This window comes from Pristis pectinata, chromosome 2, assembly GCF_009764475.1.
Source record: "Pristis pectinata isolate sPriPec2 chromosome 2, sPriPec2.1.pri, whole genome shotgun sequence".
Taxonomy (NCBI): Eukaryota; Metazoa; Chordata; class Chondrichthyes; order Rhinopristiformes; family Pristidae; genus Pristis; species Pristis pectinata.
In genome coordinates, this window is record NC_067406.1 from 120,380,340 (window position 1) to 120,407,444 (window position 27,105).

General features: G+C 37.2%; 1 protein-coding gene across 2 annotated transcripts in view; it reads left to right on the forward strand.

Moving 5' to 3' along the window:
* Window positions 1-26,673, forward strand: part of intu (inturned planar cell polarity protein) — an 81,092-nt gene extending 54,419 nt beyond the window's left edge. For both annotated transcript variants that reach the window (XM_052044608.1, XM_052044602.1), the window contains exons 5-16: window positions 6,518-6,636; window positions 7,425-7,514; window positions 7,613-7,690; window positions 9,062-9,251; window positions 10,095-10,148; window positions 12,669-12,731; window positions 16,198-16,419; window positions 17,191-17,670; window positions 22,023-22,120; window positions 22,859-23,048; window positions 23,484-23,647; window positions 26,055-26,673. In XM_052044608.1, coding sequence (XP_051900568.1) covers window positions 6,518-6,636; window positions 7,425-7,514; window positions 7,613-7,690; window positions 9,062-9,251; window positions 10,095-10,148; window positions 12,669-12,731; window positions 16,198-16,419; window positions 17,191-17,670; window positions 22,023-22,120; window positions 22,859-23,048; window positions 23,484-23,647; window positions 26,055-26,166 — 1,860 coding nt within the window. In that variant the 3' untranslated portion in view covers window positions 26,167-26,673. The remainder of the gene's footprint in view (window positions 1-6,517; window positions 6,637-7,424; window positions 7,515-7,612; window positions 7,691-9,061; window positions 9,252-10,094; window positions 10,149-12,668; window positions 12,732-16,197; window positions 16,420-17,190; window positions 17,671-22,022; window positions 22,121-22,858; window positions 23,049-23,483; window positions 23,648-26,054) is intronic.
* The last annotated feature ends 432 nt before the right edge of the window (window positions 26,674-27,105 follow it).

Below are 27,105 nucleotides of genomic sequence, written 5' to 3' on the forward strand. Positions count from 1 at the left end.
ATCGCCATTAAGGATGCCTGAGGGGCCATTATTTCTTCCTTGGAGTGCCCTAACAAGTCCCCCTGCATCTCCTCCACCCTCAGTCTGGTGAATGTCTTCACATTGAACAACTTCTCTTTGACTCCACTTATCTCCAAATGAAAAGCATTGCTGCAGAAAACCATGTGCACCCAGCATTACAAAGGGATCATTCTCTCTGGAATACTCCAGTGCACATTTTTATCTTTATCAATACCTACTCCCCTTCCCACAACACTTTACTCTGCATCAGCAGGAAATATGGCACCAACGTTCACCTCCTCCCTTCCCACTGTCCTGTGCCACAAATAATCTATCCACATAAAACAGTGATTTACTTTCAGAATATTGTATTTCCTGCTCATTTTGGGGTTTCCTTTACATTGGGGAAACTAAATGCACTTTGGTTTTGCAGAACACCTCCATGCAGTCTGCAACCATGATCCCAGGTTACTGGTGATCTGTTGCTTTAATCCCCATTCTAATTCCCACTCAATCTTTGGCCTCTTACACTGTGTCAATAAAACTCAACATGTGCTCAAAGAAGAAAGTCTTGCTGCAGTTGGACAGCTTTGGATGGCTGGAATACTTAATGCAGTTTTGCAATCAGCTTTTAAATCAGATTGTAAAGGAAAGTCTGACTTTGCATCAGTGAAATGACGTGAGCCTTCTGAGTATTTCAAAGTCCATAAATATCCTGAATGATGTTAGCAAATTTTTTTAAACATGCCACCATAGCCTTTGCTGAAGTGCCAGATGAGGCAAAAGATGAAATGGAACTGCAAACTGGAACAGTTTTGAAGAGAGAGATGAAGGGTCTCGACCTGAAATGTTGACTGTCCATCTTCCTCCATAGATGCTGCCTGACCCTCTGAGTTCCTCCAACTTATTGTGTGTTGCACAATGATTTTCTTATTTTCCCACTTTTAATTTTTCCTATCTCAGTTTCTCAGAAAAGTTCACTCTTGCCAGTCTGTTTTAAGTAGAAAGATCTTAGATGTGCTATTTCATATTCTTGTCACATCCCTCTTGTCACATCTAATTACTTTCCCTCCATCAGTTACAGATAGTGCTACAGTGCCTGGAACCCCTGTCTTCCCTGCTGTTGCATGCTGCTGTGCCAGGAACCTAGTATTAACCCCTTAGTCCCCAGTAATGATGTACAGGGTGCAGACCTGAGCCCTCCACCTTAGTAATGAATAGTTGCACTGCTTGCCCCAACCTACCTAACACCAACCCTCACAGGCAGCCTCTCCACACTGAGCCACTTATGAGAGAGTTGCACTTATTTACACCAGGTTCCTAGCATAGCAGTGCAGAGGTAAGAGGTTTGTGCCAGTTTGCCAGCACAGCATCGTATAGCCTACACCGATGCCTTTTGAAGGTACACAGGATACCTGCCTATAAGTATCCAGATTCATAAAGTCATAGAGAAACACAGCATGGAAACAGTCCCTGCACTGACCACCAAGATCCATTTACATCAATCGTACATTAATTCCAATATTCATTCTCCCTATATTCTCATCAATTGCTTCCGGATTCTACTACTCACATACACATGAGAGGCAACTTTTAGTGGTCAGTTAACCTACTCACCTTTGCATCTTGGGGATGTGGGAGGAAAATGTGAAAAATCCACATAGTCACAGGAAAAAAAAAGCAGACTCCACACAGACAGCACCTGAGGTCAGGATTGAACTAGGGTCCAGCAGCACCACTGTGCCGTTAGGCCAAGAGTACTATACTGAATCAGCGATCTGCAGGATTCCAGCACCGAGCTGCCAACAGGGGAAAGCAGAGATGAATAAGAAAGACTTGCACTTTTGTTGCAACTTGCACAGCACATCTCTTTTAGAATGTACCTTGCATCTAAGACTTTTGAAAAGTGGTGACTGTTGTAATGCAGGAAAACTTCTCACAAAGACCATTGTGGGAATGATATTTAACATGCTTTAGAATTGTTGATAAAGGGACTAATATGGACCGGGATGTCAGGATAACTCCCTGATTTTTTCCTATTTGACACAAACCTACCCCAGTTTGCCAGCACAGCATCACAGGGCTGCAATGAAACTAGTCTTGCACGAGAATAATAGTTTTAAAACCTTTAATAGACCTCGAGAAATTTTCATCTCACATTGCTAACTTTCTGCATATTCTATATAAACAGGAACAATGTTCTCCTTCAGTGTAACGCTTGTAGAAATCTAAAGCCCATCTTTGTTTTAATCACTGTCAAGCCCCGCTGTGGTTAAACAAAGTATTTCAGTGACTTGATTCAGTCTGTACTGAAATGAAAAGATAATAAAAGGGAAAGATGAACTGTACATACTTGAAGGTGTCTCAAAATTCTCCTTTAACTACAGAGCTTTCTTTTGAGATTCTTCAGGAAAGAGTGTCATATGTATTTTTCCTATTTGCATACTGCACCCCACAGATTTATTGTTTATTTATGGCAAAATTACAAGTGCAAGCTAAGGGAAAATAAATGCTGTCATCCTGCTGCTGCATGTTGAAAAGAGCAAGAAAGAATGAGTGACCTTCGACACATTTCATCTCCAGTTCCTCTGGGAAAATTCCACCCCTTCTAATCCTGCCCTTGCAGCAACAGATTGAAAAGCTATTTTTCCTACGATTAAGACATTCGTGGTAATGATAAATACAGCTTGGTACATAATGGAAATTTGTGTTAGGGAGTTCTGTGAAAGAAACCACGTATGGCTATTCAAGTCCCCAAATATTCTAATTTGTTTTGTTGAAAACTGCTTGCTTTTCTTAGACTTTAGTTTTCCCTCACCATGACCTGGAAAGCTACAATGTTTTCCCACTTCAGACCTGGGGTGGGGAATTGGTGAAAGAGGTTAAAGGTTAAACAGAAAGCATTCATTGGTTATGAAATGTTTATTTTTCAGTTCTCTCAGTAGAATATATTCTGAAGAGCAAGAAAAGTATGAGTTGTACCAAGGATTGTATTGGATAATTCTTTATTGATCTATTGAAAAATAATGTATTGATATTGTTTCAGCACAATGTGATATAACAGTTTTTAAAATGCAAAATAACAGTGCTTGATTGAGATTTTTTCTTGAAGAATGCCAACTAGTTGAAAGCCATTCTAAGATTATGTATACAGAGTACAGCATTTTCTTCCACTGATTAGATCTGTCTTGCTGTAGAAATTCTTCTTGAGTAACAGCACTAATCCTTTATATTAATAAAGATGGGTAAACAATATGTCGTAATAATGCTCTTGAGCAGTAAAAACAAACTCTTTACATTTCTGCACTTTTTTTCAAATTAGATTAGATTTAACCCTGTATACTGGTAACTTCTTAGTGCTTGGGAATGCAGTCTTGGTAATAAGAGCATTAATGAAATCGGCACTAAAAAAGGGTCATTATAGCATGTACACAGAGAGATGAGTTACTCCTGTGCTGGGAAGTTGGTGCAAATTCCTGCCCTCCTGCTCCATCAGGAACCTAGTGCACACCTGTGCCATACCCACTGTTGTATCAGGGACCTAGAACAAATCCAGTAATTAATCACCCATGGTTTAATATGGATCAGCTGCCTGTGAGGATTATTTGTTTGACTGCACATCTCTCCCCAACCTAGAGATCTCCCAGGAGTAATAAGCCTAACCGAGAGGGAGAGACAGCAGATGCCATCATATCCAACATGGTGATGAGACAGACCGTAGGATCCGGGTGGTCTGTAAACACCTGCAGTAGCTGCTGCCAATCCCCAACAATGACTTGCACTCACCATGCCAGTCGGAGGGCACCCTGAGCCCCATATCCCATCGCTGAGTGACAACGTTGCTCGTCCTGGCCTGCCCAATGCCAGCCCTCACAGGCAGCCTCTGCACATCAAGCTGTGTGTGATTTGTTGCAGGGGAAATACCCAGTGGAGAGCAGAAATTCATCCCCTCATTTACCAATACAAAATAGGTATGTCATACTGATCAAAATATGTCTCTGGAAGCTTGTCATGTTCAAATTATCTTCAGCACTTCTCACATTATTTCAGTGACTACACTTCAAAAATATTTAATTGTCTGTAAAAATATATTGGGATATTTTGGTTATAACATGAAAGATGCCACGCTATCGTGATTTGGTCCACTTAAATTCCATTTGTGCTTCCCTGTTCATCGTCTCTAAATATTAATAAAGTATTCTGATGCATCTCTCTTTGATCCAAAGTAAATGACCTCATCATTTTCCATATTAAACTCCCATCAGCCAAGACTTTTCCCATCTGCATTATCTACCTCCTTATCTTTTGTAACTTTCTACTCCCATTCACTCAATTGATTTTACCCTTTAACTTTATGTTAGCTGCAAGCATGAATGTACTGTTCTTAATTCCAACATCCCCTTTGTTAATATAACTGTGAAAAGATTATCCCCAATGTAGTATCCTGGAAAATGCCATGTGTCACATTCCATCAATCAGAGAACACTACCTTTATTCCATCTTCCATCCACTACCTCCCAATAAATTAACAAAACAACGTACTTCAGTTCCATGTATTCTCATGGTTGTTAATAATCTCTTGTACAAACATTCTACAGACTTCTATCAGTTCTGCGAGGAAATCAGTTTCTAATAGTTAGCATGAGAATAGCTAGAGTGATTTGCCATCAGGTTTTATTCTCTTCTCTCTGCCAAATACTTGTTTAGACCTCATAGGTCACATGAGGAATTTGGTGTAAGAGGAACTGTAGTGCTCATGCCAAATTTAAGTAATGGGGTTAGTTTTATATTCAATTTGATCAGAAAGAGAAATGAGAGAGATTTAGTTAACCTAACAGTACGAAAACAGTTTGTTGATAACATCACAGTATAATTGACTTCAAAGCAGTCATGAAGCAGTTTCTGAAATTCTAGATTTAGGCAAGAGACCAACTTACATTCAAGGAGGTAGACTAACTATGGAAAAGTGGGTAAATGTGTTGATGAGAAAAAACACAATGGAATAGTGGGGGTCTCTGAAAAATATTTGGTATGATGTAACACCAGTTTTTACTCAGAGGGAGAGAGCTCCAATTGTCAAAACAGCCATGGAAGAAAAAAAATGCATACAAACTGGTACAGATCCTGGCATCTAGGAAAGATGTAAAAAGCTACAAAAAATGGAGTTTGAAAATAAACTTCCAATATTTTTTTAAACATTCATTTGGGAAAAAAGAATTATGTGAGAGTATTACAAATGCCCTCATGTACAGATACAATGATGAATACCATGATAACTTGTGTTGATTAGAGATAGCCAGCACTGATTTGTAAAGTGTAACCCTAATGAATCTGAATTTTTCTGAAGAGGAAAATGAAGTGGTGGAGGCAAGAATGCATATTGATAAGTGGGATGAACAGTAGTTGAAACAAAGCAGGCATAATGAGTAGGTGCTCATTAGCATGAATTGACTAATGCTATCCTGCAAGAATCTGGCCACCAACTGTTCTATTTGTATAGGAGGTGATGAGATTGAAAGCCACGTACTCAAATCTGAATGACATAAAGATATTGTAAGCACTGTAATGAAGGATTAAATGACAGAGATATTAATAAATTGTGTGAATGGCAAATATGTTTCAGCACAGACAAATCCACTATGAACCTAAAATGAATATAACAAAAGTACTTCCCAAATGGTGAAAAGCTAGAAGCAGTAGAGGCCCTAAGCAAGATGAGGTATATTGACCATTAAAAGGTCACAGGTAGGTGGGTATATGATCAAAAAGGTTAAATCAAATGATTTTTTTTGCCTTGGAGTAGAAGTTATGCAACAGCTATACAACGCCCCGGTGATTGATTGGAGGATGTTCCCATTCACCCATTAAAGCAGACAGCCCAGTACAAAAATAGGGGAAGAGGAGGAGAAAACACAAGAGGAAACCTTGACCAGCTCAGGATCACAGGCAAAAGAAGACGACAAAGACTAAACTGTAAAGGCTACCTGAGAGAGAGAGAGAGAGAGAGAGAGAGAGGGAGATATGCAGCCAGCTGCTGTAAATGAGCTATCATGACATAATTATCATTTTCCAATAAACTAATAAACTATTTATTATGTCTTCTCCCTCTAGATAATCTGTGATCTCTTTTGTATAAAGTTAAAATCTTGCATGTCCTACCAGAATCCTAAGCACAAAAGATGAGGTTGAAGCTCCAGCGCAGTACCAAAGGAGTGCTGCACAATAGGAGGTATCACCTTTAAGCCAAAGCTGAGTCACCTTACACAGATGGATATGATCTTAAGGAACCGTTCAAAGAATACCCAGAGTTCCTTTTGATGTTTTGTCAAATATTTAACACCACATTGCTATTTGTGGGATCTTCCTTCATAACTGTTATGGTGTTGCTTGTTTGGTTGTTTTGGTGACTTTTTCACCAGTGTAAAATTTCAATAACTAAGATGGAATTATATTGGAAAGTTGCTTGGGAAGTTCTGATATAACTGTAATGACATGAGGTTTTCCTATTTTATTACAGCAAGAAATCCTTTACCATTATCCAATGTCCGAAGCATCCCAAAAGTTGAAAAATGTCCGGGGAATATTTATAACCCTCTGTGATATGCTGGAAAATATAACAGGGGGACAAATTATCAGGTGACCAAAATATTTTACTTTGTTTATAGAACGTGAGAACTATAATATCACTGAGCTTCTTTGATCAAGGATAACAATCATCCTGTTTGATATGTAATAAACAATTTCTTGATAGTGAGTGGTCTTCCAGTTAATCAGTTTGAGTTCAAAGTGCAAATGCGTCGTACAATGCATTTTTTTTGTGTTGCTTTAGTCTGTATATTTTCTACTTAATATTGCTTTGCATTTTTAGTTATCTAAACTACTTATATTTTATTATCCATAAGACATGACAAGTGCATATATTTTATGGTGCATAGTATTGGCTTACTAGTTTTATGTGGTCCATTTATGAAAGATCAGAAAAGTTGAAATGGACTGATTTCAACTAATGCATTTTACAGTTCCTTCAACTTTGTCTTCCTGGGCAGAGTTCTTCAGCTATGTACTATATTATGTGAAAAATTGGTTGTATGATAGAGGTAAACCAGTTCAATGTTCTTAACAGGAAAAAGCAAATGAGTGTATTTCAAACCCTGCCTTAAGGCTCATAAAATAGTAATGTCGAAGAAAACTGATGGAAAATATAAATCAACTTTTCTTACAGGGAACCTAGTAAGTCAGAAGTCTCTTAACATTATGTATTGGCACCAAAGGCACATAGAATGAATTAGACGAGTTATTTTGGAATGTTTAGGTTGTCCATGTGTATTGCCCAAAGAAAATCAAAGTGTAGAAAACCACAAATAAATGAGATGTTTGCTTAATTTTGTTTTAATAATTTATTTCTTTGCGCTTCTCTTGGCTAGTACTTCATTGTTGCTGAATGAAAAACTTATTAATGTAGGATATTGGAAAGAAGGTAGCAACCTGCTACTCATAGGACTACCAGCTGAAAGGTACAAAAAGCATTTTGTTATTAATATAGCATAAAAATTCTTGGAAAAGAAGTTATTAGTGAACATGCTAAAATAACAAACTATTTTCTTCTTCAAAGGGTTCCTCTTCCACAGCTAAGAAACATGATCAAGAATCTTGTGAGAACCTTACAGTACATGTACAGCTCACTAGATAGGCAAGTACTAAAAATTAGTGTTTACAAACAATAGATATGAATTTGAATTTTAATCCAGTAAGTGAGGGTAGCTTCAGTACTCTTGATGCAAGTGGTGCTTCCTTTTGAATCTGTAAAAGACATTCAACTTGATTGGAGATATTTTCACCCATTCCAGTTAGCTTGTTCAAAGCCTTTACACATTGAATCTCCCAAGTGTGGAAATAGTCTTTTATAGTCTTTGAAAGTTTAAAAAAAACACTTAAGCCATAAAAAATGAATGACAATTCACCAAAGGAAAAGTTTTAGAGCAGTGATAAAAACTTTTTTTGGTTAAAGAGTTTTTAAAAAATCATGAAACAGAAGTGGGTTAGAGGAAATTTTAAAGTACGAGACCTATGTAACAGCCAATGATGGGGCAAAACAAGGGACCATGTAAATTGATTATAATTGGAGAAGCTGAAAAGTTGATGGGGTTGAAGAGCTAAAAGAGATTAGGGGAATGAGCAGAAGGACTAAAAGTATTTAATGACAAAACTATAGAATTTTAATGTTGTATGGATCAAGACCTGATATAGTTCAGTGAAGTTGGGGTGATTAATTAATGGACCTGATAAAGAAAAGAATGTGAACAGAAGAATTTTGGAAAACTGGGTTTAAAGAAAAGCAAGCTAACAGTGAGGGGATTTACTGAGGCAGGGTGATGACACAGGCGTCCATAATGGCAAAAGCAATGCATACACTGATGTAAAATCTAAGATAGTCAGTATTGTAGAGAGGGAAGTAATTTTTCTTTTGAGATAAAGACATGGATCAGCAACTTCATTTAAATTTGAACAGGATGCCATGGTTGCATGTAGTCTGGTTGAGCTTGTGACAATAGCGGAAAAATGTTAATATGCCTCAGGGAATTCCATGGTCATTAAAGCCCTGATGACATCATGTGATCTCTGAAATAGTGGAATTGGAGAACCGTGTGGTGTGGAGAAAATGAATTAAACATAATTGGTGAACCCTTGAACTTAATAATCATTGACTTCCAGGGGGACTCAAATTCCATAACTTCTCTCTGTTGTTTAATTTTCTTTCTGATGACTATATCAGCATTTCTCGACTAAAAAATGACAAGTATCTGGAAAAAGAAGTTGATGTTGAATTCATGATTATAAAGACATACATGCGCTTTTGATATTATAACAATTTTGTGCTCCAGGACATAGATATTTATTTCCTCGAGTTATACTAAATTGAGTTTGAAAATGATGTCTAAACAGTTTCTAATATTGTAGTTGAACTATTATGCTTTTCTTTTGTTTTTTTTAAATTTTGAACAGTTACAATAATGGTATCTAACTCAATTTCTTTAATTCAAAATATTTTGTCCTCTTCCAGTGCCTTTTGCAAGTTGGAGAATTTTCCCCGATTAGACCACTTTTTCAATCTGTACTTCCAACGTGCCATTCAGCCGGCAAAGTTAAACTGCAGCACCAGTCCCAGTTCCCAGCTTTATAGTAGTTCGACAACTTTGTTTTTAGACAGTCTACCTGGAGTTCGCTGGCTTACATTACCCCAGGATATTAAGGTATATTAAAAATGTTCATAGATAACTAATTGTATCCTATGCAGTGAAACTTTTACAGCCCTTTTATTGTACAACTTTTACCTTCCTCTTCAAATACATATTATCTATCACAAAATTCAAAGCCTTTCTTGTCCAGAAAGTGAGCAATAGATGTGTTATGCAGCTTTTTGTGAGGTAAGAAGTTCTCTGGGCATTGTGAATAATACATTTGCAAATTAATTTATAAAGATTGTATTGGTTTAGTTTTTTCTTAATTTATGTGAAAGAAGGAGAAAAATGCAGTCATTTTTTTGTTAAATGAACTTTGTTGTCCCAAGCCCTTTTGTAAATCACTATTAGGAAATATTAATTGAACATCTAATTACGATAGTGATAATGGAAGCTGTATTACACTTTGGAATTTAGAAGAGCAGCCCTTTGTGCCTTGCACTGAATTTTTCTTCCATAATGGAGAAGTAAAGATAGCTGAACAGTAGTTGATTATCTGTCTTGTTTCATTCTGCATTTTAAGTTCCCTTTTCTCCTCGGGTATCTATACTTACCTATGTAATAGGGTTTCAATGAAATAAGCAACTAGTTACAACTGTATTAATTATATATCTGGCGCTGCATGGGTGACATGGATGTATTTGTCAATGCATAATAATCATCTGCTGCATAAACAATTTGGAATGAAAATTATCCATTCCATACAGCCATTTAAAATATTATATTGTGCTTTTAAATTTATAGTTAAGCAACCATTAGTTGTCTATCATGTAATGATGGGAAAGTAGCTGACCTTTTAGAAAATAATTAGAATATGTACTTGTGTTTTGCTTACTCTAATTATTTTAATTTCAGATGGATATTGATACCACACTAAGTGATCTAGAATCAGCAGACTTTGGAGAATTGGTAATAATACTACAGTAGTTCACAGCACTAGATCATTATTGCATGCAAGTCCACCCTAGGTTGTATTTAAAGTAAAACTAATTGCTAATATTTGTGTTTATAATTTAGCAAAAGTGGTCATGGGCCATTTGATGGAAGATTAATATGATGTGTTAGTGGCAAAACAGCATAAAAAACACAGAACTTATTTTACATTTGTGTTAATATAATGAAAGTTCATGTGTTTATGCAGAAAAGTGTATACAACATTTGCACAGCATTCAGAACTTTAGAGCTTGGATAACAAAGTAACAACAGTAAATGAAAAAAAGGACAGATGCTAGAAGTCTAAAATGAAAACAGAAACTACTGGAAATATTCCAGGTGAAGCTACAGCTGTGGCAAGAGAAACAAAGTTAATGTTTCAGGGTGAAGATCCTTCATCAGAACTGTTTAGGAGTATTTCCAGCAGTTTTTGTTTTTTTTTATTAAAGTAACAACAGTAATTTATTTAAATATATCCTGGAAGAAAATTATGACATTTGAAAACTGGACTTCGTGCAACAAAACAGAAGATCTTCAAGTGCATTTTATAGCAGGACTTATTCATAAAACACTTACATTTGCATCAACATGTGGTTACATTAAAAAAAAGTCTGCAAGCCATTCCACCTGTGGAGATGATGAAGCTGTGAGCAGAGATAGAAATGGGAATATGATAACGTGGTCATTACTGAAACATAGCGTAAAGATGGATAAGAATGGCAGCAAAATTACTGATTTTTTGTGAAAAGATAGCTGGTGGGAAAAGAGAGATGAGCAAATAGTAAATGAGAGACTAGCAAGCTTCTCAGTTCGGTGATAATTCCTTAAGGCTTACAGTATCACCCATCAATTTCTTTACTTATACATTGTTTTTAGCAAAGTAAAACATCCTAAAGCATTTGACAGGAGTGATGGGCAAACAAATGTTAATACCAAATCACACATGGAGATATTAGGACAGGTGACTGAAGCCTTGGTCAAAGAAGTTCTGTGGAATATCTTAAAGGAAGGAGAAAGTTGTAAAGGATTTTACAGAGACTACAGGTGCTTGAGGCAGAGGCAGCTGAAAGGACAACTACCTGTGGCGGAGCAATTAAAATCAGAGTTGGACAGGACACCAGAAATGGAGAAGTGTTCAGATCTCAAGGAGCCATAAGAGATAACAAAAATATGAGGGATGAGGCCAATGCAGGATTTGAAAACAGTTCCCTGGAATCTCAATTAGTTAAAAAGGAGGCATTTAATCTGAGTGATACACATGCGAATTTGGTAGCAGAAGTAGCCCACATGGTCCCTCAAGTCTGCTCCACTGTAATCTTTCACTACCTTGCTCATCAAGAATCTGTATTCCTCTGCCTTTTAAAGAAAAATTTAAAAATCTCTGCTTCCACCACCATTTGAGGAAAAGAGTTATAAAGACGCATGAACCTTTGAGTAAACAAAATTCATCTTTGTTTAAATGGGCGATCATTTACTTTAAACAGTGACCCCATAGTTCAAGGGGAAACATCCTCTCCATGTCCATCCTATCAAGACTCTTCAGGAGCTTGTATGTTTCAATGAAGTCACCTCTTACTCTTCTAAACTCTATCAGATAAAAGCCTAGCCTGTCCAAACTCTCCTCGTATGATAACTCACCCTGTTCAGGCTTTCGTCTGGTAAATCTTTGAACCTCTTTCAGTGCATTAACATCCTAAACTAAGGAGACCAGTACTGAACACAGTACTCCAGATGTGGCCTTGTGGACTCAGCAGTGCTCTTTATAATGGAAGCATAACCTTACTCCTTTTTATTCGTTTCCCCCCCCCCTCAACCCCATAATAAACAAAAACATTCCAACAGAAAATGCTGGAAGTACTCAGCAGGGCAGGCTGTAGAAAGAAAAACAGAGTTAACATTTCAGTTGAAGACCCTTTATCAGAACTGGGAAAAAGATAAAGTTGCAGAGAGGATTGGGGTGGGATGAATTGGACATAGGGAATCTCTCCAATGGGTAACGTCATTGTGAAAAACTGTTGGTGAAGCCATCTAGTGATAGGTTGATGAGGGTAGTTACAAGGAGAAAGAGAAAAAACAAGCAAAGTGACATGTAAAAGCTGTAAAAAGCTACCCATTGTGCGTGTAGGTGAGTGGTAGAATCTAGGGAGACAATAGGAATGTAGGGAAAATAAAGTGGGATCAGTGTAGGATTAATGTAACCTCGTGCTTGATGGTTGGTACAGACTTCGTAGCCGAAGGGCCTCTTTACATGGTGTATGGCTCTATGACTATGAAACACATTGAAAAGAACAATTTTCAAAACCTTACTACTTATTTGCAAAAGATGATTCACTTGCAGCTGCTCAGAAATTAATAATTTAGAATATTGTTCTCTAAAATAATACTTAAAGCAAGTGATTGTATGCTCCTGTATTAGTTTATTCTGTTGTCAACCTACTGTTTGTTATCAAATCAGTGGTAACCAAGAACCTAATTATCTTGTTGTTCTAATTTCAGTCTGAAGATTATTATGATATGCAACGATTATATGTGATTCTGGGCTCCTGTCTGTTCTTCAAGGTAAGGCAAGTTATTGATGTCAGAAAACAAGACTTCAGGAAGTATCAAACTGTGTCTTAACAACAATATTACATTATTGAGTAATTCATGAATTTAGCAAGTAGGAGGAATTAAGTGACATTATGTTAGTTGTCAGGGACTGTGGCAAGTGTGAGGGAGGGAGAGAACAAGTAGGGGCACTGTTCCTGCCAAATAATCATCCTCTCAAAGTCAAAAGTGTTATTGTGGATGCTTGCACATGCATTGCTCCCTCATATTTAGAATGTTCACACATGTCCCTTCCTGTGCACATACTAAAAAGGGGGAGGTTGAGCAGAATGAGAATTAAAGAGTGGAACAAAACTATTTTTTTAAAATATAAGTACTAATCTAAACTTATTTCTGCTCCAAGGTAAAATATTGAAATCCTTGTGCATTAAGCATTTGGCATACAATAGAACAAAATCTGCTGCACGATATCTGTGTGCATTTTAAGAGAACGGTGTTTTAATATTTCAATTCATTTCTATCAGTTTGGTTCCAAGGATGAGTGTATAAAGATAATTTAATTTTCAACCTGATGTAAGTGGTAGCATGCCCACTCCTTTCTGTTTAATTTTTAGACATTTTTATCACTTCTTCCAGTTCTTGACGTGAGAACACAGTCAGAACACTCTGCACATCAACACTGGTCTTTTATCAACACTGCTGCAGAATACTGCTTGTGGCACCACACAAAGATATTGATGTGCAGCTAAATGCCACCATATGGACTGTTAAATGGGACCCTTAATTTCAGTCCAACTGAATAACTACAGTTGGTGATCCACAGAAGGAGAGAGTCTGTTTTGAGGAAAGATCATTACCTGAAATCTTAAATCTATTTCTCTCTCCCGGCCTGCTGAATATTTCCAGCATTTTCTGCTTTTGTTTCAGATTTATGGCATCCAGTCTTCTTTCCAAATCAATGTAATTCAAAAATCCGTAATACAAATTAACAATGTAGTTCCAAAATTAATTCTTTGTATTTTTTGGCAACGTCACTCCTGCTTGCTGATCTAAAATTACCAAGTACACCACTCTACACCCCTTGCACATTGCTGTAATTTCCCTGCAGATTTCTTCCATTTCTCTCACTGCTTGGTAGCCTTTGGAAAAACCAATATCATGATCATTTCTTTGTTTCTTGACTCTGACCAAATAGATACCTGACCTCTGGGCATGTTCTCTCCACATTTTAATATTTTCTAATTAGTACCTATCTCCTTTTTCCTTCACTACTGTTTCTGAATTCCACGTATCCTAGAATATTCAAGTCCTGATGAAGGGTCTCAACCCGAAACATCGACTGTCGATTTCCCTCCATTGAGTTCCACTGCCTGATCCATTGAGTTCCCCCAGCTCCTTTGTGTGTTGCTCCAGATTTCAGCATCTGCAGTCTCTTGTGTATCCTAGAATATTCTTAGTTTTGACCTCTTTTGAGCAATTTTTCCATCTTGCATCATTATTCTATATGGCTATTTGTACTTGCAGTTCATTAATCCTAATTAACATACTTTGGTTAGATACAGTACTTGCACTCTGAACTTATTTTGCTGTTACTCATATTAGTCAGCTCATATCGAATACTTTCTCTATTCCTATGTAATATTTTCATTCCTTTGTGCACCTTATTCCTCTTCTTTCACCAAATGCTAATGCCCATTCTCATACCAATTTAGTTTAAACCCTCTCAACCACACTAATGAATCTCTCCATTAGGACATCGGTTCCATTCCTGTTAAGGTGCATCCTCTCCTTTTTGAACAGGGTTATGTTTTCTTCTTCAAATGAAGTTGAGGTCATTTCTTTGAAATATTAATAGATAAGATTAAACAATTAATTTGCAGCCTGATACACCAGCTGAAAGTTGATGAGAAAACATACAGGAGTTTATTTGAGCTATAGTTATTGATGAGCATGCACATAAGAGTTGTGCAAAAGCAAAATGCTATAAATACTGGAAATCTAACATAAGGACAGAGCTGGTAAAATGTCATTGATCTGATACATTAACTGTCTTTCTCTCTGCACACTAGCTGCTTGACCTGCTGGGTATTTCCAACATTTTCTATTTCTATGTTATAGAAGTTGTGTGGCCTGCTTTATTATTTATACACCTGTAATTTACAATAATATTAATCCTCATAAGTTATGAGTCTGTGCAATTTCAGCTTTCTTATGATGCTGCCATACAATTTATCTTTAGCATTTCTGGGGTATTATAACAAAATGGATTTCTTCATGTATAATTTTCACATTTCTGAGTGTAATATTTCCTATTTAGAGCAAACAATTAACACCTGTAATGGCTGTTGTTAGTATTTTAACAACATATAGTAACTTATGACACCAATATTGTTTCCTTTGCATTGATCATCAAAACTGAATAGGATGGTTCCATTTATAGCATTCATTAACACTAAGAAACATTTTGCTGGTTTAATACACAGCTGAAAACAGAGAAGAAACTAAGACATTTAAGAGATGCCATGAGGAAGCAATAAACTATGCAAAGTTATAATTTAATATTTGTTCTCTGGAAGTAGACAACTTGTAAGCCCATTTCAGTTGTCTGTCCCTTCTTATTCTAAATGTGGTGTTTAGCCCTCCCTCTGGACTGCACCATGGTAATGCTCCTGGAATGGTGTTTAGTAGGGCAGCATGGAGATAATGGTGTTCTCAATTTGTTGGTTGTCTTGTTGTTCTTAGTGGTAGGTGTTTGAGGGACAGACTATTGAAATAAACTTGTTAAATTACTCCAGTATAGAATGCAAAGCATACAGTCTGTAATCACAATATGTCAGAGATGGAAAGTTAGATTTTGAGTTTGGAGCAGAAGTACCAATAATGAAAATGGTTTCCTGGATAATATTGACTGTGTTTAGTATTGTTGCAGCACTCATCCAGGCAAGTGGTTGATCAGGTTCAGAGATGGGATGGTCAGAAGGGATAGTGAATATGTGGCAAGGAATAAGATTGAGCAAAGAGATGGGGACAGCAACATGAAGGGGGAAGGAGGCTCCAGAAGTGTGTTTTAATTGAAGGTGTTGATGACAGCATATCAGAGATGAAGGTGCTGTTAAAAGTGTTTCAATGAAATCTAAGGTTAAATGATTGTCTCACCTGTGATGGAAAGTACACACCATTAAGGTGATAATATTTAATTTTTGACTGAAGTCTAACTCCACAAGTATGGTCCTGAGAAATGTTGGTTAGTCTCAGTTATGTAAATTTAAGATGGAAGTGTTTGCAGTTAGAGAATAGATACAACTGGTAAAGGTAGTTTAGTCTTCAATTTGTACAACTTGCAGAAATACATCTGCTGTGTTGTGGAAAATAATGAAATGCTTTTCAATAATATTGTAGTACTTGCAGTTGATGATCTTTGATTTTTATAGCAATCATTTTCTAACTTTATTTTGTGTATTTTCATTCTATTTTTAAGGGTTATTTGATTGGCAATCATTTGCCCAAAGATGACCTCCTTGACATCGCACTTTATTGCCAGCATTATTGCTTGCTACCCCTAGCAGCAGAGAAACGGATTGGTCAGCTGGTCATATGGCGTGAAGTGTTTCCATATAGATACACTGTATCAAGTAATGAACCAATCATTGAGGGTTACCAGGAACCAAAAGGAAGATACTTTTTGCTGATTGTTGGTTTGGTATGCATTAATTTGTTTAACAATATATACTGCAGTGCAGTTCCAATGTAAGCATGCAAAATGAAGTTATTGCTGATGTATGGTTGGACCAAAGACCTTTATGTGATGGTTGAAGTTACTTACATCGTATTTAAAGTGTATAGATTCTTATTGTGGATCCTTAAAATTATAGCGGTCATTTCATATAGTCACTAATTGAGCCCAACCATGTGAACCATTTCTAACTGTAAAATGAAAAAAATCGACACAGGCTCTAACGAAACAAATACAAATGGGCTGAACCAACTTCAAAGAGATTTGAATGACTCAACTTGCATTATATGCTGTGGGATATTAAATAAAAGGCACATGAAAATACTTTCTTTTCGGATTGAATCATGAAATTCGGAATAACAATCTAGTGTACTGCTCTTCAAAGTAATGCCAGTAGGATCTTAAATTCAATTGACATGACCTTAGGTTGACATCACCTCCATAGGTGCAAACCTCCTCAAAGCTATGCTGCTTGCCAAGATTTTGTGCTGTTATCTCTGGACCCTCTGATGCAAAAGCAAGAGATGACAATACAGAGCCAAAACAGACATTGTTAACACCTACATAGAAGGATTTTACAATTAACATAAAATTATCCATATAGCTCCAAGCACCTTTTGCTCAAAACCCCAGAAATGATTTGTCTTAATAAGTATTTGGATGTTTTGATGAATATTTAGTAGTAATGTCTATAAATATTTGAAATGTAAAGATTAATTAAGGCTTCTATTTCTTCAGAGGCACTTTATGCTTTGTGTGGTGCTGGAAGCAGGAGGATGTGCATCCAAAGCAATTGGAAATCCGGGGCCAGACAGTATTTATGTTGACCAAGTTAAAACAACCTTATTTCAGCTTGAGGGACTAGAAGCCAGTATACAAGATAGGCTGGCCAGTCCTTCCACTCCATACTTATCATGTGTTGATTGGTTCCTCCCTCCTCGTGACAAGTTTGAAAGTATCAGCAGTTCCCCTATCATCAGCAAGTTGCAAGGATCATCTAAATCAACACAATCTCCAACAAGCCGAAGGACATTATTTGGAGACTCCAACCTAAGGATGCTGAAATCTAGTCCTCCAGGGAGCAATAGTACATCCGATAATGCTGGTGAAAAGCTTGGAGATGCTGGTTCTTTCAGCATGGACTTCAATTCATATTTTGCATCCAGTAAGATCAAGAAGCATCTGCGTAGAGAGACTCCAGGTTCTGGTGGATCTGAGGTCAGTGGAAGTATGTTTGAGGTATAGGCAAAGGTTTGAAGAGACTAAAATCATGAAATTTATGTATGGAAAGTATATTTAAAATCTTTTGTTCAATACATTTGACTAAAAATGTATGGTGTCTGCTAATGTAAGCTGGATGACTACCTTCAGAAATGACTATCACTCATTTCTTCCCTTATCCACACCTCTCCTACCTTCTCTTAATGAGAAGTGGGCTCCCTTGTGCTTTCACTTTAAGTTTACTGTCTTACAAGAATAAATCTAGAGTTAGTGTTGAATATGTTAACAATGTGGCATGCAAGTATGCAGATTTGGACTGAGGCTTCAAGAAGAAGCAAAGCTGCACTGAGCTTGCTGTTCTTGCAATGCAAACATTAGCTGAAGCTGTTCAAGAGGTGTTCATGTACTTTTCCAATAAATAGTGCGTCCAGTGTAAACAATATGGACCAAAATATCTCAATATTACTATTTGTGCATTGTGTGTATTATCTGTTCAGTGATTCTTTTAGGTATAAGTGTCCTTGCATCCACTTTTAGTGCTATGTTAACAACTTGTTATAGTCAGGATTGAGTTGAAAAAGGTGCAGAAGGAAATATATTGCCGTGAAAGAGAGAAAAAGGATTGAAGCTCCTTTTAGGTACTTCTAAATTCTCAGAGCCATTACATCTGCTCTTTTCCTAGCCCCTGATGTTAACGCTGCACCCTTTCTCAATGTGAGGTTTAGCCTTTTCCTGTCTCTCACAGTTTGCAGCATCTTTCAGATAATCTCATCCAATCTTCTATTCTTGTTCCAGCCCAGGTACCAAACTCCCATCCATAAAGTGCAAACTGGCAAATTTCTGCAAGCAGTAATCTTTTTTTAAAAAAAGCCTAATGGTGTAAAGAAATGTAAGAATGGCAAACAAATGCACAATTCAAAATTGTACCAATCTCTAACAGATGCAGAGTCCCTCAGATATAGAACAAACTACAATATGTTAACAACACTCTGGACTTGCCTTTGATCAACCATGAGCTGCACAAATCTCAATGCTGATTTTTCCAATGGTTCAGGAAATAAGACCATGATGAAATAGAGATCCATGATGCCATTTTTTACTTCTGGCAGACCAGGGGATACAGTCCTAATGTTCTTAGTGCCAAGCTCAAAAGTTCCTGATGTCAGAATTTTGCCTGGTACAAAATTCTGTCATGACCAGTGCACACTGCAGTGAGTCAGCAGCTAACAGGCTAGGGGCTGCTTAGCTTTGTGGTTGATAGCGTCAGACCTTCCACTGTTGAAGGTGACCCTCAGTGGCCAATTAAGTTAAGCTTATAAATTGTAACTGTCACCATCCGCTGTTGTATCCAAACAGACCACAAGTATGAAGTGTCCTTTTCACATGATGCAGAACTTCAGTACCTGGGCAGTTAAAAAGAGACACTTCAATTCTCATCTCATGTATCAGTATCCTCCTGTTAGCTTCGCTGGTTTGTCCAAAGATGAAACAAAATATATTTGAAACCAGCCACTGTCCAGATCTCCCAGAGGAGATCTTTTCCCTGCCCATCTTTTAGGGCTCCACTCCTGGTTTGGTTGCTGGCCACAGATAAAATGTCTTATCTATCCTATCTGGATGCTGTTGGCATAATCACTAAATAATTGTGTACTCCTGTCTTTTGATGCCAAAATCTCCATCAAGGATTTCAACTACCTTCTGTGGAAGCTCAGCTGAGGTTCACTTCCTGAGGTTGATAGGTTAAATCTCTAGTTCCCAGCAGTCCAAAACAGATTAAATTCTTGACCAAAACAGATTAAAGTTTTGAGCCTTTAATCTGAACCTTGAACGCACGTCAATGAGTGATATAGTGTCTTTAACCCTCTGTATTCTATGAGTTATTTCTGTGGAATTGCACAGTGGTAACTTTATATCTTTTACAACTAAATGTTGACAGAAACTTGAAGTCTCATTAACAACAGCCAATTAACCTACTGGTTCATTATTGGGATTTGGGAGAAATCTACATGGTCATGGAGAAAATGTGCAAATTCTGCACAGACAGTACCCAGGATTAGAATAGAACACAAGTCATTGGGGCTATGAGGCACCACCCTGCTGCCTTAAAACTAACCAAATACCACAATGAAAAATATAAATATATGCATTATATATATCTATATATATCTATATCTATCTATATATATATATATATATATTTGCAGTTTTATGTAATATTTAATGTAAAATACTACAAACTATTACGTTAATATGACTTACGTAGCTTACTCAGTTTTAACTGTTAACTATGACTTCCACTCATATACTTCTTTCCAACTCATTCTGAATACAAATAAAATCACACCCATGACAATTTGATAGGACCCCCTTTTGCTTGTACCATCCAAATCCTGCTTGCCTGCTCCAAATCCATGAACTGATTTAGAAATGTTTAATATTGATTGGCACTACAGGAATGTGGAAAAAAAAGTATAAGATCAGCTTTCTGAAAAGTTGATGTATTGATTTTACTTTAGTGAAGATTTATCGCTACTGTTTATCGATTCAACACCATCATCCCCTCAGTACTAATCACCAAGCTTCAAAACTTAGGCTTTTGTACCTCCCTCGACTTCCTTATCAAGAGACCACAGTCAGTGCAGATAAGTAATAAACTCCTCCTTGCTGACAATCGACACAGGTGCACCTCAAGAATGCGTGCTTAGCCCACTGCTCTGCTCTACGCTCATGACTATGCAGCTAAGCACAGCTCAAACGCATTTATAAATTCACCGATGACACCACTGTTGTTGGCAGAATCTCAGATAGCGACCAGGAGGAGTACAGGAGTGAGATAGATTGGCTGGTTGAGTGGTGTCACAACAACAATCTTGCACTCAACGTCAGTAAGACCGAAGAACTGATTGTGGACTTCAGGAAGGGGAAGTCGGGAGAACACATACCAGTTCTCATTGACGGGTCACCAATGGACAGGGTGAGCAGCTTCAAGTTCCTGGTCATCAACATCTTGGAGGATTTATCCTGGGCCCAATATATTGATGCAATCACAAAGAAGGCATACCAGCAACTCTACTTCATTACAAGTTTGAGGAGATTTGGTATGTCACCAAAGAATCTTACAAAATTCTGTAGATGTACGGTGGAGAGCATTCTGACTGGTTGCATCACAGCCTGGTATGGAAGCTGCAATACACAGGATCGCAAGAGGCTGCAGAGGGTTGTAGACTCAGCCAGCTCCATCATGGGCACACCCCTCCCCACCATTGAGGACATTTTCAAGAGGCAGTGCCTCAAGAAGGTGGCATCCGTCACTAAGGACACTCATCATCTGGGACATGCCCTCTTCTGGTTACTAGCATCAGGGAGGAGGTACAGGAGCCTGAAGACCCACACTCAATGATTCAGAAACAGCTTCTTCCCCTCCATCATCAGATTTCTGAACAATCCATGAACCCATAAACACTATGTCATTATTCCTTATTTTGCACTATTTACTTCTGTGATTTATAATAATTTTGTGTCTTTGCACTGTACTGCTGACACAAGATGACAAGTTTCACATCATATAAGTCAGTGATAATAAATATGATTCTGATTCTGACTCTCCAAGGCTGTCAGGAAAAGAATCAGCCATGCCATCACCATCTCGGTTAATTATTTGTTGACTTGTAAATCTTTGTTACCAGTTACATAACATGAGTTCAAAGAAGAATACACATAGCTAAATCCTAATTACATCAGGATTTCCTCTCAACTCACAGCTTTGAAAAGTTCATTGCAAAGCCCCTTGGTTCCTCATAGCACACCAGGATACAAATTTGATTGACTTTCAGTGCACATTGATTTACTATGGCTTAAATAATAAGGTTGTGAGTTCAGGTGGACTTGCTAATGGTTTTCAATTGCAGGGGTGTGCATTTTGGCCTTTGATCAATTACACCATCAGAATGTGACCTGTCCTACAGATATGAACTACACTTAATCACTAAATTCTATCTGTTTTCCTGTTAATTTGCCCATACACTTATTGAGGGAAAAATAGTTAGATTAAAACATTTTTTTCTCAAGATTTGAAGCACTAAAAATTACATTTACTCATGTAAATAGACAGTTCCATTAAGTACTTTTTCTAATGGCAAAGTTTGCACTTGCTCTATTGTGCTAGACAGTAATCATCATCATAGTTGACACCAGTAGTAAAAGTACTGAGGTAATTGAAAAGTAACTGCAGAGCATTTAAATATTTTGTTAACACCTTAGATATAGCTTTTGCTGCTAAATTAATTTATTGTTCATTTCTATAAAGTTTTATTTTAAATGAATCAGTTAATAATCTAATACAATTCCAGAACAAGAAGAAACAAAGTTTTCCAAATCCATTTTTTCTGGGAAGTATGAAGAAAAGCCTTCCTGAGACAGAGACAGAGGAAATGTACAATATAAAAAAGTAGGTTTTAAGATTATTTAAAGCTGCTGTAATTTAAAAGTTGATTTGGATTTTCTTTTGTTTCCAGATTTGGTTGTTTTCTCTTTGCCTAAACATTTGTTTTGCTTACCTGATTACTGTCTGAAATAAAGAACTCAAATGAGCATATTTTGTGGATATGAGATATATCAATAAAATTCTTAATTTTTAATAAATGATGTTTTATTTTTCATAATTTTTGTCCTTGACAGATTATTTAGCTAGTTTAGATAATTATCATTTGTCTCAACTTTTCCTGGACTAGGCTTATTCTACTCATCCCTCTTTCTGCATTAACCTTCACTCCGGCACGAATGTGATACCATTACTCACAGAAGATCTGCCATTCCATCTAGGATCAGGTCAACACTTGTAGATCTATTAAAGTTAGGCAATGTATAGACAATAGATTCAGTGCAAAAATGAAAGCAGAGAAACAAGAAGCAGATGAACGTGGAATATGGAAAGTCAAAATTATCAGGTGTAGAGATTAAGGAAATGAATTTGTACATTTGCCCCAGTATCTCTTTCAGTTATGTGAAGGTATGCTGAAAGACTTGGGTAGTGATGAATGTTTGGCCTCAAAGCCATATAAGTTATATCAATTTTTAGATTAAGTATATTCTCAAATGAAAATATGGTATTGTTTATTTGGTAAGAAAGCACTTAAGAAAATTGTTATCAACATTTGTTGAAACCCTATTATCTCTTGTTTTTCAGATTGACATCTGGCTCAGAAAACACTCTTTTTCACTATATTTCTTTAGAAACAGTGCAGGGAATATTCATTACGCCCACACATACAGAAGTTGCACATCTTAATGGTTCTATTCACTCACAGCTAATCAAAAACTTCCATCGTTGTTGCTTATCAATACGGTCGGTTTTCCAAAACACTTTGGACAAATGGGTGAGGTTATTTAAAAATATATAGTCATTATTTAAAAATGCAGTGTATTGATATTTGTAGCATTTGTACTGAATGGGCTTGGGTAAACTCATTTAAAAGTTCAAGAAATGAGTAATGCAGTGGAATGGGTTACCACATAGTTCTTTCCTCAGTTTTAGTTTGAATTCAGATTGCATTAAGTAGTTTACACCACCTTGCAAATATCCTCTATTTTATCACCAATTTTTTTTTTAAGTATCCATCCAGAAGACGTCATTATGTATGCTGACCTAAAACATCTCTGCATCCTTTTGATAAGTTCATCATCACCACTTCATTCTTAGCATTGGGCTCTTTTGATAAATTGATTGTAATACTAGGATCTGAAGATGTGAATAGTAATTTGATTTGTATAATCTGTAGATAACAAGGATTTTTTTCAATATGTTTTAATAGGAAAGATGTCCAGATATTATCCACAATTCAACTCAAGTAAGCCTCAGGAAAAATAGCTCAGGACTTGGTCCAGTGAAGGAACATGGTGTCTTATTCCAATGTAGCCCTGAAAACTGGACTGACCAGAAGAAGCCACCACCCAGCACATGTTACTGGGTTGTTGGGTAAGTCCATGTGATTAAAAGCTGTAATGTTTGAAGTTAAAATTTTGCAGTTCATTATTTTTTTATTTATCATCAGAGCAAATGTGATAGAAGTGGAGGAACTCAAAGAATGGAGTCCTTACAAGAGTCAGGATGAGAAGAAGTATAGGTAGCTGTGTGAGTGTGTGGGCAAATGGATGTTTGTGGTTACCTTTCCTTTGAGATGGAGAGATCCAGAAAGGGGAGGGAAGTGTCGGAGATGGACCACGTGAAGATTGAGAGCAGGGGGGAAATTGGTAGCAAAAATAATGAAATGTTCGAGTTCTGTTTGAGTGCAGGAAGCAGGAAGTTGTCGATATGCCTGGAAGAAAAGCTAAAGGGGTGAAAGGGCCTCTGCTTATATCACCTCTCTTCCTGGACAGGACAAGAATAGAGTTCCCCTAGTCCTCGCCTTCCATCCCACCAGCCTCTGCATTCAACAGATCGTTCTTCATAATTTTCGCCAGCAAGATTCCACACACTTCCCTTCCCTCCCTTTCAGCATTAGAAAGGATCACTCCCTTTGCGACTCCCTGGTCCACTCTTCAGTCCCCATCAACCATTCCATGTCTTACGGCACTTTCCCATTCAACTACAGGAATTTCAACAACTTTCCATTCACCCCCTTCCCTTCCCACCATCCAGGAAGCCAAACAAACAATCTTTCCAGGTGAAATAGCTATTCCAGTCTTGCAAATTATTTCACAATGTGGTCTCTTCTACATTGGAGAAACCAAACACAGAATGGGTGATCACTTGTGGAGCACCTGCATTCATTCCACAGGAGTGATCCTGAGCTTCCGGTTATTTGCCACTTGAATTCTCCATCCCACTCCCACCCTGATCCCCTCTCTGTCTGTGGCCTTCTGCACTGTTCCCATGGGGCCCAGTATAAGTTTGAGGAACAACACCTCATTTTTCATCTGCAGGACTCAATATTGAAATCTTTAACTTCATATAACTTGCTCTTTCTTTCTGTTTATATCAGGACTGTGCTTTTTTGCATGTCATTCTTCTCTTCCTCTTTCCTTTCAGTTGTATATTGTGGCCCTTTGGGCCCATCCCAGTAGGTCACACTGCACAACATAAGATATTTATTTATTAGACACATGTACCTTGAAACACAGTGAAATGCGTCTTTTTGCGTTACTGAGAATGTGCTGGGGGTAGCCTGCAAGTGTCGCCACTCTTCCGGTTCCGACATAGCATGCCCACAACTCCTAACCTGGACGTCTTTGGAATGTGGGAGGCAACCAGAGCACCCAGAGGAAACCCACGCAGACACACTGGGAAAACATACAAACTCCTTACAGACTGCGGAGGGAATTGAACCCGGGTTGCTGGCGCTGTAATAGCATTACGCTAACCGCTACACTACCGTGCCACCCACACTTCATATTAGCAAGACATTACACAGACAAGGGAACTTAACTGCCCATTTAATGGCTGCAGTATTTCATCCGCTTACATACATTCCCCTTGTTCCACCTATTGCCCTCACCCACCTTCTCTGCTACCTTGACTAACTTTCTCAGTTCTGATGAAGAGTCTTTAATCTGAAATGTTAACTGTTTCCTTTCCAGTTTTTTCTGTTTTTATTTTGAGAATCCTGATGGGCCTCAGCCTTGAAAACTAAATGCATCTGCTTGCTGTTATTGCCAGATGAATACTGCTTCCTTTAACCTGTGAATTATTTCACTCGGGTAGCCATAAAATCTGATTTATTTAATATAATTTTTTTTGCCCAGTAAGAGCAAATAATAAGATATTACCAAATGCATCCAAATTTCTTATCTAGTTGTAGGCAAGGTAACAGGTAGCTGCTGACAAACTTCAGTGGCAGATATACTTACTGGACTACTACCAGGGTAAGGCTTGAGGGAGTAGAACAGGATTAATTAGAAATGTATCTTATCCACACTACCATGAATTGGGCTTGCTCCTATATTTACCAACTTAGCATTGAATGCTCAACCTTTTTGCCCAATAAAACAGCTCTTATACACTTACATTCTAATGCAATTTATATCACAATTTGTAATTTTTCAATGGGGGTTTGTAAACAAAGATGCTTTAAGGACACTGGGGGAGAAATTTGTGTTTAATTGGTTATGCAGAATGGGTATGAGAACATAAGATACTAGTAGTCCTTGGCTACTGTCAGTTGGTTCATTTGTTGAAACTAAATGTCTTGATGCTGACTACAACTGTAGTCAATCTCCTTATACCCATGTAGCTCTGGGGACCAAAAACAGAGTTCTCCTCTTTTGTGTTTGAAGGACAGAGGGCACATTAAAGTACATAAATTTTAATGCACAAGACTAAAATTTTGATTTTCCAGGTCATTGATCACAATCGTAATAATTTGTTTCTCTTTTTTCCATTGCAGAAGACTTTTTGTAGATCTTCATCCTCAAGAATTTTATGTGTGCTTCCATGATTCTGTGACAGAGGTTGCTGTAGAGCTTGCTTTCAGACTCTCATTTGGATTGATTACATAATGTATGTTAATTTACAAAAACCTTTTCTGAGAGCATTTCATTATCACGTTGCAAAATATATGGAAAACGAGGCTCACAATTCTCTTCAGGATATTCCATTAACTTGATTCTGCATTCAAAATACCATTGACTATTTTTGGTGAACCGGTAAATAATCAAGCATTTCAAAATACAAATACAACCACAGAGAACACTAGTTGCCCTTAACCCAGTAATTGACAACACACAACACTCTTGTTTTATTAAAGGCAATAGTGAAAATATTGTGACCAATTCAAACAATGAAACAATAAATCTTTGGCTATACATAATTTAAATGTAATTGCAATCTAAATGGAAGAATATAAATTTGTCATGTTTTTATTTCTTACTGAATTTTGTTTGCCATAGATTGAAAATGAAATTGAACTATTACTTGAAATGTGCCTTTGAAGATAATTACAGATATTTTCTTTTTGCATAAAATAACATACCTTAATTGTAAGTTGACTGCTTTGGGAAAGGTAATAAATGTAACAGCCAAAACATTAACCATGTCAGCCAACATTGTCTTATTTGAGTTCTCAAGTGAATGTACAGAAACTGGAACTTCAAATCGTTTCAACAAGATATGGAAGCTTGGCAGCATCAGGAAAATAAAAGAGAAACTAGATTTGTAAGACTTTTCCAAATGAATACTTTCAAGGAACGTAATGCACCATGAAGAACATCATTGCCTAATGCTAGTGGACTGTCTTAGAGGAAAGAGTTTTTAATCTTGAAGAGCTAAATCAAATAACCTTATTAATTGTAGTAACAAGACCACAAAAGAGGGACCCAGAGTAATATGCGAATATTATTTGGAGGGGGGGGGATTTTTTTTTGCTATATTTAGGTTGTATTTTATACATGCAAAGCTGTTTTTGAGCTGTGCATTTGCATTGGGAAGAACTTTAAAGA